General features: G+C 36.4%; 1 protein-coding gene across 1 annotated transcript in view; it reads right to left on the reverse strand.

The window, feature by feature from the left end:
• The window catches only part of Lrp1b (LDL receptor related protein 1B), a 1,466,647-nt gene that overhangs the window by 682,061 nt on the left and 768,776 nt on the right, over nt 1-15,810 (reverse strand). The window contains 3 exon segments of the mRNA XM_042683428.1: nt 7,914-8,133; nt 15,449-15,588; nt 15,590-15,630. Coding sequence (XP_042539362.1) covers nt 7,914-8,133; nt 15,449-15,588; nt 15,590-15,630 — 401 coding nt within the window.

Below are 15,810 nucleotides of genomic sequence, written 5' to 3' on the forward strand. Positions count from 1 at the left end.
GGAGCAAACACAAGCAGTCTAGGCTGCTCAACCCTTCCAAAGGCGGGAATTGCTACAGCAGAGAGCTGAGAATCCTAAGTAAGTCAGAATAGCAGCTGGAAATAGGCTCCCAACAGAATCCAGATCAGGCACAGACTCTCTCTACCAATACAGAATCAGCAACCAAGCAAAGACAGACACACCAAAACAAGATTGAAGAGCAGCCTCCTGAACCCCATGCGAAAATCACAGAGAAAAATCACAAGGTTTACCACTACCCAGGACAGCAAGCTCACCTCAAAAGCCAGCAGCCACGCAGGGGAGAGCCCCAGTGGGAGCAAAGCAGGAATGGAAGACAAAAACTACATCCAAGGGTTGCTGGAGGCAATGACTCAAGAAATAAAGCGAGAAATGGATCAGAAATTGAAAGAGCACAAGGATGAACTATCAAAAGATATACAGGATATCAAACAAAAGTTGGATGCAAAAATAGAAGCTGCACAAACCTCAGTAAGAAGTGAGATAAACGCCAAATTAGAGGTAATGCATACTGATCTCACCTCATTGAGAGGTGAGATCAGTACTCTGAGAACCAACATTGAATCCATAAAGGGATCCATTTCCACCATGCAAACCACAATAGAAGCCACGGTCAACAGAGTGAATGAAATGGAAGGTAGAGTGTCAGATACAGAAGACAGAATACACCAACTGGACCAAAAAGTGACAGATATGGAAAAATCACTCAAATTAAACCAAAGGGAAATTCAAGAGCAAGCAGATAATGCTAAAAAATTTAACCTTCGCATAATCGGAGTGGACGAAGGTGAGGAATTCCAGAGCAAGGGAATGCAACACCTATTTAACAAGATAGTCAATGAAAATTTTCCCCACCTCAAAAACGACCATCTTAACTACATCACAAAAGCTTATCGAACACCCAACAAGCAAGATCCCAGGAGAAACACTTCTAGGCACATTATAGTAAAAATGATGGATCTGAATAATAAGGAAACAATCCTGCATGCAGCAAAAATGAAGATGGAGCTATACTACAACGGGAAAAAAATTAGAATCACTGCAGATCTCTCCACACAAACAATGAATGCAAGAAAAGCCTGGGAAAGCACCATACGAGCCCTGAGAGCCAATAACTGCCAACCCAGACTGATATACCCGGCAAAGCTAGCATTCACATTCGATGGAGAACTGAAAACTTTTAATAGCAAAGAAAAACTAAATGAATACATAAACATTAAGCCAGCATTACAAAGAATTCTAAGAGGGGGGACACAACCTGAAGAAAGCAACCAGGAACTGGGACCTCCCCCAAACAGGCATTACTCAAAGTCTAACTGAGCAAGCACAGGAGGAAAGGAAAGAAGAAAAACTTAGGAAAATTGAATGGCAGGGACAACAATGCATCTCTCTATACTTTCTCTTAATATAAATGGGCTGAATTCGCCAATTAAAAGAAAACGAACTGAGGACTGGATCAGAAAACAAGACCCATCCATCTGTTGCCTTCAGGAGACCCACCTCTCAGCCAAACATACAAACAAACTCAGAGTGAAGGGGTGGAAAAGGATCTACCAATCAAATTCCCCCAATAAGAAAGCAGGTGTAGCTATCCTGATATCTGACAAAATAAACTTTTCATTAAAATCAGTACAGAAAGACAAGGACGGACACTACATATTAATAAAGGGAACAATCCAAGAGGAGGATATAACCATCATCAACTTATATGCCCCAAATATCGGTGCACCCAGATATGTTAAACAAATGCTCTCAAACTTACAGAATAAAATAGATCCCAATACGATAATACTAGGAGACTTTAACACGCCACTCTCACCAAAGGACAGGTCTACCAACCAGAGGATTGGCAAAGAAGCTACCGAATTAAGTGAGGCCATACTTCAAGCGGAATTAACTGACATCTACCGAGTATTTCACCCTAAAACAACACAGTACACATTCTTCTCAGCAGCTCATGGAACTTTCTCCAAAATAGACCATATCATAGTTCATTCAAGGAACTTAAGCAAATACAAAGGGATCGACATAATCCCCTGTATCCTATCTGACCACAGTGGAATCAAGCTAGCTCTCAATAACAAAGCATACCACAGAAATTTCTCTAATACATGGAAATTGAACAGCACACTCCTTAACAAGGCCTGGGTAACAGAAGAGATCAGAGAAGAAATAAAGCATTTCCTACAACTCAATGAAAATGAAAACACCTCACAAAGAAACTTGTGGGACACAGCAAAAGCAGTCCTGAGGGGCAAATTTATTGCCCTCAGTGCCCACATCAAGAGAATGGAGACAGACCAAGTAAATAATCTCATGTTGCAACTAAAACAGCTAGAAAAACAAGAAAAAATGGGACCTAAAGCTACTAGACGAAGCCAGATAACCAAATTGAGAGCAGAGATTAACCAATTAGAAAATCAGAAAACCATAACCAAAATAAACCAAACAAAAAGCTGGTTCTTTGAAAAAATAAACAAAATTGATGGCCCGTTGGCAAGATTAATTAAAAAAAGAAGAGAGGAAACCCATATTAATAGGATTAGGGATGCCATGGGAAACATCACAACATGTACCCAAGATATCCAAACAATTCTAACAGACTACTTTCAAAAGCTATACTCTCTAAAGGAAGAAAATCTGGCGGAAATGGATGCATTTTTAGAGAAATACAAGTTACCCAAACTGAGCAAAGAAGTTAACCAATTAAATAAGCCAATATCCTATAATGAGATACAGGAAGCTATCAAAAGTCTTCCAACAAAAAAAAGCCCAGGACCAGATGGATTCACAGCAGAATTCTATAAGACCTTTAAAGAAGAACTAATACCCATACTCCTCAAGCTCTTCAGAGAAACAGAGAAGGAGGGAGCTATCCCAAACTCATTCTACGAAGCCAATATCACACTCATCCCCAAACCAGGCAAAGACCCAACCAAAAAGGAGAATTACAGGCCAATCTCCTTGATGAACACAGATGCAAAGATCCTTAACAAGATTCTAGCTAACAGAATCCAGAAACACATTAAAAAAATAATACACTATGATCAGGTAGGCTTCATTCCAGAGACACAGGGATGGTTTAACATACATAAGTCAATAAATGTAATCCAGCATATCAACAGATCCAAGGTCAACAATCACATGATTATCGCCACAGATGCAGAAAAGGCCTTTGATAAAATTCAACATTCATTCATGCTAAAAGCTCTGGAGAAAATAGGAATAGAAGGAACATTTCTAAAAACAATAAAAGCCATTTATGACAGACCAATAGCCAATATTATACTTAATGGGGAAAAGCTACAACCAATCCTCCTAAAAAAGGAACAAGGCAAGGATATCCACTGTCTCCACTCCTCTTCAACATAGTCCTAGAACCCTTAGCCAGGGCAATAAGGCAAGAAAAAGACATTAAAGGGATCCGCATAGGGAAAGAAGAAGTGAAACTATCCCTTTTTGCAGACGACATGATACTATACCTCCACGATCCCAAAAACTCCATCCCCAAACTTTTAGAAATCATAAGTCACTTCGGCAAAATAGCAGGATACAAAATAAACCCACAAAAATCAGTTGCCTTCCTATACACTGATAACGCACAGGAAGAGAGGGAAATAAAGGGAGCAACCCCATTCACAATAACCTCCTAAAAAATAAAATATTTAGGAATTAACCTAACCAAAGATGTAAAAGAACTATTTAATGAGAACTATAAAAAGTTAAAGAAAGAAATTGCAGAAGACACTAGGAAATGGAAAGACCTCCCATGCTCCTGGATAGGCAGACTTAATATAGTAAAGATGGTGATACTTCCAAAACTAATATACAAATTCAATGCAATTCCTATTAAAATCCCAATGATGTACATCACTGAAATACAGAAAACAGTCCAAAAATTTATATGGAACAACAAAAGACCTAGAATAGCCAAAACAATTCTAGGGGATAAAGACAATATGGGAGGGCTATCCATGCCGAACTTCAAACTCTACTACAGAGCTATAATCACAAAGACAGCATGGTACTGGCACAAAAACAGACCCGAAGACCAATGGAACAGAATAGAAGATCCAGATATAAATCCACAGGCCTACAGCCAGCTGATATTCGACAAAGGAGCCAAAGACATACAATGGAAGAAACACAGCCTCTTCAACCACTGGTGCTGGGAAAACTGGGCAGCCACATGCAGAAAACTAAAAGTGGACCCCAGCCTATCACCATGCACCAACATCAACTCAAAATGGATTAAAGACCTTAACATTAAACCTGAATCTCTGAAACTACTACAGGACAGAGTAGGAGAGACACTTGAACTAATAGACACAGGAAGGAACTTCCTGAACAGAGTCCCAGGGTCACAACAAGTTGGAGAGAGACTCAACAAATGGGACTACCTTAAAATAAAAAGCTTCTGCAAAGCTAAATCTATCGCAACTAAGCTAGAAAGACAACCAACTAATTGGGAAAAAATATTTACCAGCAATATATCAGACAAGGGGTTAACATCCTGTATATACAGGGAACTCAAGAAACTAATCCCTCCCAAACCTAACAAACCAATTACTAAATGGGCAAGGGAACTAAAGAGGGACTTCTCAAATGAAGAAATAAAAATGGCAAAGAAACACATGAGGAAATGTTCATCATCCCTGGTGGTGAAGGAAATGCAAATAAAGACAACCCTGAGATACCACCTTACCCCAGTCAGAATGTCCCACATCCACAAATCAGCCAACGACAAATGCTGGAGGGGATGTGGAGAAAGAGGAACCCTATTACACTGCTGGTGGGAATGTACACTTATACAACCACTTTGGAAAGCAGTCTGGAGGGTCCTTAGAAAGCTAAAGATTGACCTCCCTTACGACCCAGTCATACCACTTCTAGGCATCTACCCTGAACAACAGGAACCAATATACAAGGACACGTGCACCTCCATGTTTATTGCAGCACTGTTCGCAATAGCTAGGATATGGAAACAACCTAGGTGCCCCACCACAGATGAATGGATCCAAAAATTGTGGTATCTATACACAATGGAATATTATGCAGCCATTAGAAATGACAAAATAATGGCATTTGCAGGGAAATGGATGGAGCTAGAAGGAATCATGTTGAGCAAGGTAAGCCAAGAACGAAGAGACAAACGGTACATGGTCTCCCTGATAAGTGGATGCTAAATCCAAAAGGTTAGGTGATACGACAAAACTAACAGGACTCAAGAAACAAAGAACTCCCGCTCATCTGGTTGAACCACTATTAAATATCCTCATGCTGCTGATCACAAATATGGTATATAACATGTGAACACTGTTATATATTACAGACTGTGGTAGACAGTTTGCTCCAGGGAAGTTAGAATGAACTTTTGACTTTGAAATTATGTAATCATTTAATCACAATCAAAAAAAAAAAAAGAACCTCGGGGAAGGGAGGGAGGGAGGGGATGGTAGGGGGAAAACAATGGAGGGGGCAACAATGTTCAAGAGGAAGTGTACTCATAACCTCACTCATGTAACTGTAACCCTCTGTATAGTAGCTTTACAATAAAAAAAAAATAGAGTATATTATTTGAAGTAGACCTTCTACATTGCATCCATTTAAACATTTTCATAAATGACACAAAAATAATTTTGCCTAACTTTTAGATATAAGTTGACTTCAGTAATCAGTGTTATTATTTATAGTGTAGCATTCTCTATCCAATGACCTTGTAAAACAAAATAGCTTAATGTCAATGGGAAGAAAAGGACTAATCTACATTAATTAGGTCAATGGAAACTGACAAAATCTAAGAAGTGACAAGAAAGGAAATATTTTAATATTGAAAATAAATCCTTTGTTAACAGTACATAGAAAAGTCTCACTAATTTTCAATTCTGAATACTTTAATATGCTCATTTTTGTTCTACTTATATTTTACTGTTGATTAACTGGAGAAAGCATATAACAAACATTTAATTCTTGTTACAGGTGTAAGGTTATGCAATGTAAATATATGAAACTACTTTTTCACTTTTCATTATTTATAAAATAATAGTGTATATGTAATATAAGGTCAAATTTTCTTCTTACATTTAGTATTACACTTAAGAATATAGATAGATGGATGGATAGTGATAAATTGTTAGTGCAAATTATATATAATAGATATAATAGATGCTAACATTTTATAGTAATCATATTAGTATCCAAGGAAGCATTTTGGATATTTTTTAATATTCTGTTGCTGTTATTTAACTAAAACTCGAGGTAATTAAAAACAAAAACAAAATAACAACAACAAAAGCCCTCTTGTTTATATTCATTTCTTGGAGTTCATTTTAATAAACATCATTTTATATGACTGATGTACATAGGTGTTGAGCTTCTTTCCTAAGAACATATGCTTTGGTCTTATTAAAAGTTTAGAGTCTTGTATAATTTATCCTGTTTAATTGTTTTAATTTTTTCTCCTTTATCACTTTTTTTTATTTCTATACCTTTTGTCTTGTATGTAAGTTTATCTGTTTGAGGGAGGATAAGGGGGAACATAGAAAACAGTGGGACAAAGGATGAACCAATGCAGCAGTGATAGTCACTAGACACTATGCTGAAATGAACTATAAAACTTATGGTGTAGAAGGGTTGAAAGAAAAAAAACCTGGGAGAAAATGAGGAAAGAGGTGACACTGTTCAAGAAGAAGTGGACTCATTAGCAGACATATGTAACTGTACCCCTTCTATACATCATCTTTTTAATAATAATAAAAATATATTTAAAAATAAAGAATAAAAGTGTTATGTATGTGGGGAAGTGATTATAAGATAAAACATAGGCCGGGCACCAATGGCTCACGCCTGTAATCCTAGCTACTCCGGAGGCTGAGATCTGAGGATCACAGTTCAAAGCCAGCCCACACGGGAAAGTCTGTGAGACTCTTTTATCTCCAATTAAGCACCAGAAAACCAGAAGTGGTACTGTGGCTCAAGAGGTAGAGTGCTAGCCTTGAGCTGAAGAGCTGAGGGACAGCATCCAGTCCCAGAGTTCAAGCCCCAAGACAGACCAAAAAAAAAACCAAAAACAAAATGAACAACAACAACGAAAACCCAAAACACCATAGGAGTGATATTTGCTAAGTAAGCCTCTTTCTTAACACTCAATACATCATCTTAAATTTTACCTATGCATATGATAATCATTTCACAGTGATTCTACCAAAATAGGTTTTAAAAATAGGTTTCTATTCCATTCAACCTAATAATCGTGAAGTTCAGTTCATTTCTTCTATATATTTCAAGTTCAATGTCACTAAATTCTCTATTCAAATAAATACAATATGCTTACTTCCTTATAATGCATACATTAAATTTTCTTTTTTTTTTGTCGATCATGGGGGCTGAACTCTGGGCCTGGGTGCTGTCCCTCAGCTCATCAGCTCAAGGCTAGTGCCCTACCCCTTGAGCCACAGCACCACTTCCAGCTTTTTTCTGCTTATGTGGTGCCGAGGAATTGAACCCAGGGCCTCATGCATGTGAGGCTCTACCACTGAGCCAACTTCCCAGCCCCCATACATTAAATCTTAACTGTAAATACTTAAGATATTTGAATAATGCTGAGTTGTTTGATCATAGAAAAGTCATCAATAATGTAGAAAAATCTTATTAAAAAATTAAAAAACGGCTTTGATATATTGAGAGCTCCTATTAAAGCTCCCACAAATCCTGGCATACCACAGTGCTTAGAGTCTGGTCTCCAGGAGGCAAGTGCCAGCTGCAACACTTAATGCTCAGCCTCTTCTAGCTACCCCACAGAGCAGTAAAAATAAACTTGAAAGTAAATTTAACACAACACAACAAGGCTTTCTGTAAGAAGTCTGGGACTTAAAAATAGGACCATTTGTCTTTACCTTCCTGTGTGTTCCATTCAAAAACACTTTTTCAATATGATCATAATAGGCATCACACCAGTATAGTGTGTTGGTTTGAAAGTCCAGAGTTAAGCCATTTGGCCACAGCATCTTTGAAGTCACAAAAATCTGACGATTGAAGCCATCCATCCAAGCTTTCTCGATCCTTCCCACGCTGTCATCTATTTCATCTTCCTCCCAGTCTGTCCAATACATCCAACTAGCACATTAAAAACAAGAGTACATGCAGGTTAGTTTAATGAGTCACCATATGGAGAAACACTTCCTCAGACTTGTCAATAAAATCTATTACTTTCTGATTTGTTTTACCCAAATGCTTATCTGTTGGAGCAAGAGTACAGCTATGAAGGAAGGGGAAGTAGAGTCACTCAGCTGAACCTGTCACTTTAGTCTTGTTACAGGAAACCCACTACACTACTATCACACTTTGTAGCCGTGTACATCCATTTAACTGCCAAATATACAGTAACTTTAGGATTGTGGCACTATCTGGGAAAAGATTTTTCAAGGCATTACTTTTAAAGATTTTTTATTTCACAAAACATAGAATAAATTATGTGATTTAAAAGCAGACGGAGCTGACATAGGAACCCATGGTACCGTTAGTAATCTCTTCTAGACTTTATTTTATTTTAGATGAATTATTATTTTTATGACACTCACATTGCCTTTGTTCTAAAGGGCATAGTCATACTGGGAATGTTTGGCCAGATTCAATTTGTCTTCCTGGTACAAATTATCTATGTTTTATTGCTGCTTATTATTATCCCCAAAACCCACAAAAGATGATTTATCTGCACATAAGTGTAATAACAGCAGTTGACTGACCTTGAGATTTAGGGCTTTAATTTCTACATCAAACAAAAGTATCTACCATTAAAAACACATCTTTTGTGTTTGCTCTAACAATGGGAGAGGGGGTCCTAGAGCTAATGTTCCAATTCTCACATGAATACAGTTAGAAACTTCCACATGTTATGGAGTTATGTGAAAGTTCTTGAATTATTAATTAAAATAAGGGTCTAGTTCAGTCATTTCAAACATAGGTTTATTAAGGTTTAAAGCTTCACTAAGCTACTGACCCTATAAGACCTCCTGCTTCTCACCTTCTATGGATACTAAGGAATTTCTTAGGTAAATGTAGTAAAATTTTTGTCCAAAGTGAAGAATCTTATAGTGTTCTAAACTGGCAGATTTGGAAAAACTGAAAATATATCATCCATTATTTAATACAAATTTAGTTCATTCACTTCGCAATTACGTTGTCATGGTTTTTGAGACCTGACAAAGTATATCAATACTGTTGGTTTTTATTAATCCTAGAAATAAACACGACAACATACCTATGTGTATTTTGGTCTTCCTTCCTTCTTTCAGTCGATTGTGGGGCTTGAATTCGGGGACTGGGCACTGTCCTGAGCCTCTTTATGTTCAAGGCCAGTGCTCTTACCACTTTAGCTACAGAGCTACTTCTGCTTTTTGAGTGGTTAATTGGACACAGATTCTCACAGGGACTTTTCTGCCCGGGATGGCGTTGAATCATGATCCTCAGATCTCAGCTTCTGGAGTAGCTAGGATAACAGGCATGAGCCACTGGCACCTGGCTATGTCCTTCATTTATTTTCTTGATGAAATGTTATTATTGAGAATAATTAGAAGTGAAGTAGTACCATCATAGTACAAGATCACTTCAACTATTTAAGAATGGATATTATTTTTCATCCTTATATATAAATTCCCAAAAATAATAACACAACTTTATTTAATGTGGTTTTATTGATGTTGATCATTTTTAACTTATTGAAATTATAGTAATATTTTCCCACAGCATTCCTATTTGATCATGGCTCATTTCTTTCTGAGACTCTAACCCAAACCACATCTGCAGGTTTGCAATGAATGTACTCACACACACAGACACAAAGGATAAGTCCAGATATGCAAAAGATAATGTTTAGCATGTTGATGCTCAGAAAAATAGTTGTTGTTAATTGCTTCATTACCTAAGATTATTTTCATTCAATTAAATATTTTCCCCAAAAGGACTTTTTAATTGGGTATCTCAATCTACAAAATGATAGATATATGTATTTCACATCTACTCAATGAATTATCTGTGAAAGTTTGATATATGATTGTACTTTAAAACACATAAAACAATAATATGTCTATCTGTAAAATGATCAAGAAGTAATATAAGTAATTTATGTGAGTTACTTGATATTTACCAAACAAAAATGTGGCTAGCCACATCTACTATTAGTATAGTAACAAAAACCTGGCTTCTACTTTCAGGGCCTATTCAAATAGGCTTTCTGGGCTGGGAAGTACCTCAGTGGGCCTGGTCAAGGCCCTACACTGACTTACCAGTATGATGAGATATAAAGAGTCCTAGATAGAGTCTATCACCTGTCTTTGGAGATAAGAATCAAAATCAGCTCTTTCCTCTTCTTCATAATTTATTTTTTTATTTTTATAGTACTGTGTCACAAATTGAGTGCCATTGCGTGTTTCATGGTTCAAAGTGAAAAATAATAAGTAAAGAAATTACTACTTATATTTGTACTTTGAAATAAGTTTGGCTTAGTTGAGATTTAATCATATTCCCAAATGGTATTACATTATTGAGTTACATGATAGAATATTTAAATCATTTCTAGTTACAAACAGAAAATAAAACTGTTCCTCTTGAATACTTTATTGACATACAATATACTTGCTAACTAGTTAGGTATGGTATTATTAATTGAAATATGAATAAACAATAATCCTGTTTGGGTGGAAATTACCTACTAAAATTTGAATTCTCATATTTTTTAGTACTCACAAGTAGAGAGGTTGTTTTGTGTTATGTATATTAATTGTGACATGAGAAATTATTAGGAGGAATAAGCTCATCTGTTATCATCTTGAGTTAAAATGTTATCAGCTTGAGTAATAATTGCATTATGATTTATTTCCTTCTCCAGCTTTATGCATACTTTAACAGTCTTCTTCCTTCAATATTTTCTGTTGAAACAATCATATTTCTGTTCCTATTACCAATCCTATAATTCAAAAGTAATTCCTAGTGGGCATCTTTCAATTCCACAGTGTTTCTCTAAGTAAAGTTGCAAACTATTATATGCTGTTTTCATAAATCGTGAATATTAAAATGTGGCTTTGTCTCCTGAAAACATTTCAATTATGCTGTCAGCTACATAAATCCAAACATTTTACCAAGCACTGGAAATTTCTTCATGTTTATACTTCTATCTCTGTGATTTTCCTTCTCATGCTCCAACTCAGTATTTCATTTGTGATTTGTGTTTGTGTATGTGTGTGTCTGTGTGTTTATGTACATACCAGGCAAAGAATATTATAATTTCCTTGAGGACAATTATTGTCTCTGTATTTCCATGGAAGTATATGGCAGTTACTCAATCATATATTTTAGTAAAGTAATAAATGAATGAATATTTTACTGATTTCATAACTGATTATAAACTCTGACAAAGCATATCTTTCCCATCTGATCCTACACATAAGGGAAACACAAAGCTCTCATTATGACTGCAGAGCCTGGCTTTCGCTTCAGTAACTTTATCAGCTTTATCTTCAATAACTTTTCCACTTTGTTTTCTACAATCCACCTCCAACATCTTCATTTTAGTACCTCTAACTTCCCAGGGTGTACCAATTTAAGTTGACTCTCAACTTAAATGATATTTCTTTGAGAATCTTTCTCAGAACACTTATTTGGGTAGTGTTATAACTCTTAGTCTTCATCATATCAAACTGATGTTATTCTTCATCACTTTATATATATCAGTTTATTATATAACTTTTATTTCCAGATAAGCAACAAGGGCTTTGTTAAGATTAAGCTAGTTTTGCATTGTTAACCTCCTGAATAGCTAGTGTAGCATATTACTAGGGAAATATATATTTGTGTGTATATTATTTATATATGCATTAAAATATTTAATAATATTCATTCACATTAACACACACATATGACTTATTTTATTCCTCCAGTTGTTGATTTGTTCATAATAGCAGAATCTTATTAGGAAAAATATGTTTATGAAACAGTATGGTAATCATTATTTCTAGCCCAAAAGGCAAATATAGATTCATAGACAGATTTATAGCAAGGTGTATATTGTCTTAATGAGAAAAAAGGAAGTTAATCTGAATCAAAATTGCCTCCATATGTAGTGAAGAATGTAGAGTCGTATGTTTCAAAGATAAGCTGGGAAGTGTCAAAGAGTTTTTCTGAATTTGATAAAATAGATACTATTAGTTGCCTCTAAACTTCCTTCTAAATCATATGATTCTATGACATTTAAATGTATTTTATATTTATTGGTCAACAGGACTTTGTGGGGGAGGAGTGTGGAGGGGTGTGGTTGTGTGTGCATGTTCTGGTCCTGGTGTTTGAACTCCAGGCCTGAGCAATGGACAATATCTCTGAGTTTTTTTGCTCAAGGCTCACATTCTACCAATTAAGCCATTGCTATACTTCTGACTTTTTAGTGGTTCAGCTGAGGTAAGAGTCCCTCCTGAGGAGCCTGGGATGGCTTCTCACATATCAGCCTCCTAAGTATCTGGAAATACAGGCCACACCACTTGCCAACCTGCTAGGTGAAGACTTTTAACTCTACTAGAATTCTTAGGAGAGGCTCACGGGGGCTCAAAAGCTATGTGCATGTGATTATTAAAAATGCTGTTTATTGAAATGAACTCCAAGGAAATGGAAACAAGAAGTTTTTATTGCACTGTTTTCTCTTTCCTTCTTTCTTTCTCTTTCTCTTTCTTTCTTTGCCTGCCACCCTTCCTCCCTTCCTTCTTTCCTTCCTCCCTCCCTTCCTTCCTTCCTTTGCTTCCTTCCTTCCTTCCTTGCTTCCTTCCTTCCTTCCTTCCTTCCTCTCTCTCTCTTTCTTTCTTTCTTTCTCTCTCTTTCCTTCCTTCCTTCCTTCCTCCCTCCCTCCTTCCCTCCCTTCCTTCCTTCCTTTCTTTTCTCTTTGCTTTATTCCCTTTTGTCCCTGTTTATCATTTCTGCACCACTTGTCTTCTATATAAGCTTATCTGATTTGAGGAGGGAAAGAGGAGGCACAAAAAATGGGGTAAAGGGTGAACCAATTCAGTAGTGCTACACACTAGACACTATGTCCAAAAGGAACTATAGACCTTGGGGGGGGTGAGGGAGGAGGGGGGTCAGGAGAAGAAAAAGTGAAAGAAAAATAAGGGAAGGATGACTTCAAAAAGAACTGTACTCATTACCTGACCTATTTAACTGTAACCCCTCAGCAAATCACCTTTACAGTACTTTTTAATCTTTTTTTTTTGTAACATTATAGTGGAGGAGGAAAAGTGCTGTTATATATACACAATGGAATTTTATGCCTCCATCAGAAAGGAATGACGTTGCCCCATTTGTTAGGAAATGGAAAGACTTGGAAAAATTATATTAAGTGAAGTAAGCCAAGCCTAAAGAAACATAGGTCCCATGGTTTTCCCTTATTTGCAATATCTAGTATATGTACGAGTCAAGCAGAAAAGGTCAGATAAGGTTATCTTAGGAAAATGAACCCTAAGATATGTATTTAATTTTTTTTTCTTTCATGCATTTGTTTCTTTTTTTTTTTTTTTTTTTTGTCGGTCGTGGGGCTTGAACTCTGGGCCTGGGCGCTGTCCCTCAGCTCTTCAGCTCAAGGCGAGCGCTCTACCACTTGAGCTACAGCGCCACTTCCGGTTTTCTGGTGGTTTATTGGAGATAGGAGTCTCACGGTCTCTCCTGCCCGGGCTGGCTTTGAACCGCGATCCTCAAATCTCAGCCTCCTGAGTAGCTAGGATTACAGGCGTGAGCCACCCAGCGCCACCGGCCATTGCATTTGTTTCTAACGCAATTATAAGATTATTTCTGTGATGCTTTGTATGTCCCTCCCCCACAGTATAACCCCTGCTTTCACTGTATTTGATGTCGGTATAATTTGTGGAGGGGGAAGGGAAAAACAAGTCGTTTAAATAAGGATACAGGTGGACCCGTTGCATCAATGAGAAGTACAAGTTATCATGTCGGAAAATGAACTTTACAACTTTGGTGCGGGGGGGGGGGGGGGGGGGGGGGGGGGGGGGGGGGGGAGTATTAGATGGGGGTCGGGGGGAGACTGGGAAGGGATGGGAAGGGAAACAAAGAAGGAGGGCTACAATGCTTGATAAGAAATGTACTAATTATATTGCTCATGTAATTGTAACCCCCTCTGTACAGTATTTTCACAATAAAAAAATAAATACAAATTAAAAAAATAAAGCATACTCAAGATTTCTTGCCTCAAATAACCTTGGATATATGAAATAAATATTTTCTACTAATGCTGAAGTTTCCAGATGTATAAGTCAGAAACAAGACTTGGTTTCAGAGTCCAGGCATAAAATAGATAAATATAGAATCCAAATATAATATCATATACTTTATTATAATTATGCCTTATTGAAACACACACAAGGAGTCCATATACAGCCTATGAAGAAACACCGTGGTTGTACTTGAATCTACTCTCAGCACTTAATTCTTGGAATTGTGCTTCAGTGTTTTCAATTTATAATGCATTCGCATGCCTATCATTCAATTTAATATTTTGTATGCATACATTAAGGTATAAAGAATATCAATTTTGTCCAGATAGATTTCTAGATATTACCCCCCTTCACATCAATCTGATTGGTACCGTCCATCATGTAGAAGGAAACACCCTGCCCCTCAAACAATACACATAACACAAAGAATCCATTTATTTAATTTGAATTTGTTAGAATTTTATTTTTAGGTACCAGTTTTATTTTTAGGTACCAGCTTTGAATTTAAAAAAAAAATAAAGAAAATTATATTATCAAGAATTCTACATAATGATTTATCCACATAAGCAGCACATACCATAAGAGAATGCCTTATATGGAAACTGCTTACCACTGTAGACTCATAAAAACCAACGAGTAAATTGGCTAACAGTAGTCTAGGTGACAGAATGCTTGAGTTTAAATATCTGCTTCCTTATCATTAAATGGTGTGTTTTTAGACCAATGATTTGTCATTTAAAAAATAGTGATAGAGGTGGATCAGAAAAACAACTAAATTGAATGTAATTTAGTACCTTAACAAAATTCCCAGTCTACAGTAAATATACACAAAAAACTATATTTAAATATATCAGATTTCAATAACTTGAAAATACAATCAATGGATACTTTCATGCAATCACTTGTTTTTGGTGACAGACTGTCTAAATAATTGTAGCTCTTGTCTAAATATAGAATATAAAATACCTTCTACACAAAAAATTATTTCAATTCAATATATTTTGTCACATTTATTTAGTATATATTCTAAGAGAGGGAATCATTTAAATGAGTATTTTTGCCAGTCAGACTATTCATGTGCAAGTTCACTGATGAGTTAGTTTAACTACTACTAAACATATAAAACATTGTTTCTATATTTCTTTATATTCAGCTAATATACTATTACATACCCGTTAGCTGGATCCACCACAATTCCTCTGGGATGAGACATTTCTCCCTCTAAAAGTGTCTTCCGACTCTGAGACGCCTTTTCCAATCTGGCCACATTAATGGTTTTCCTATGGCCATCGTTTGTCCAATAAAGGTTATTTTCCAATCCAGTCCACAGCAATGCCTTCTACATTATCCAAATCTGTAAAAAAAAATTATTGTATATATAATTATAATGTAAGTGCCCATACTATTGTTTTACTGAAGAAAAGCTTTAATTCAAATGCTATGAACTGAGTTTTTGGTGGTATAGGCCTGTTAGTCCAGCTACACAGGATGTGGAGAAAGGAAGGAAATTAATAGTTCAAAGCCAGCCTAGGTA

This window comes from Dipodomys spectabilis, unplaced genomic scaffold, assembly GCF_019054845.1.
Source record: "Dipodomys spectabilis isolate Male_0828 unplaced genomic scaffold, ASM1905484v1 ptg000081l, whole genome shotgun sequence".
NCBI classification, from domain to species: Eukaryota; Metazoa; Chordata; class Mammalia; order Rodentia; family Heteromyidae; genus Dipodomys; species Dipodomys spectabilis.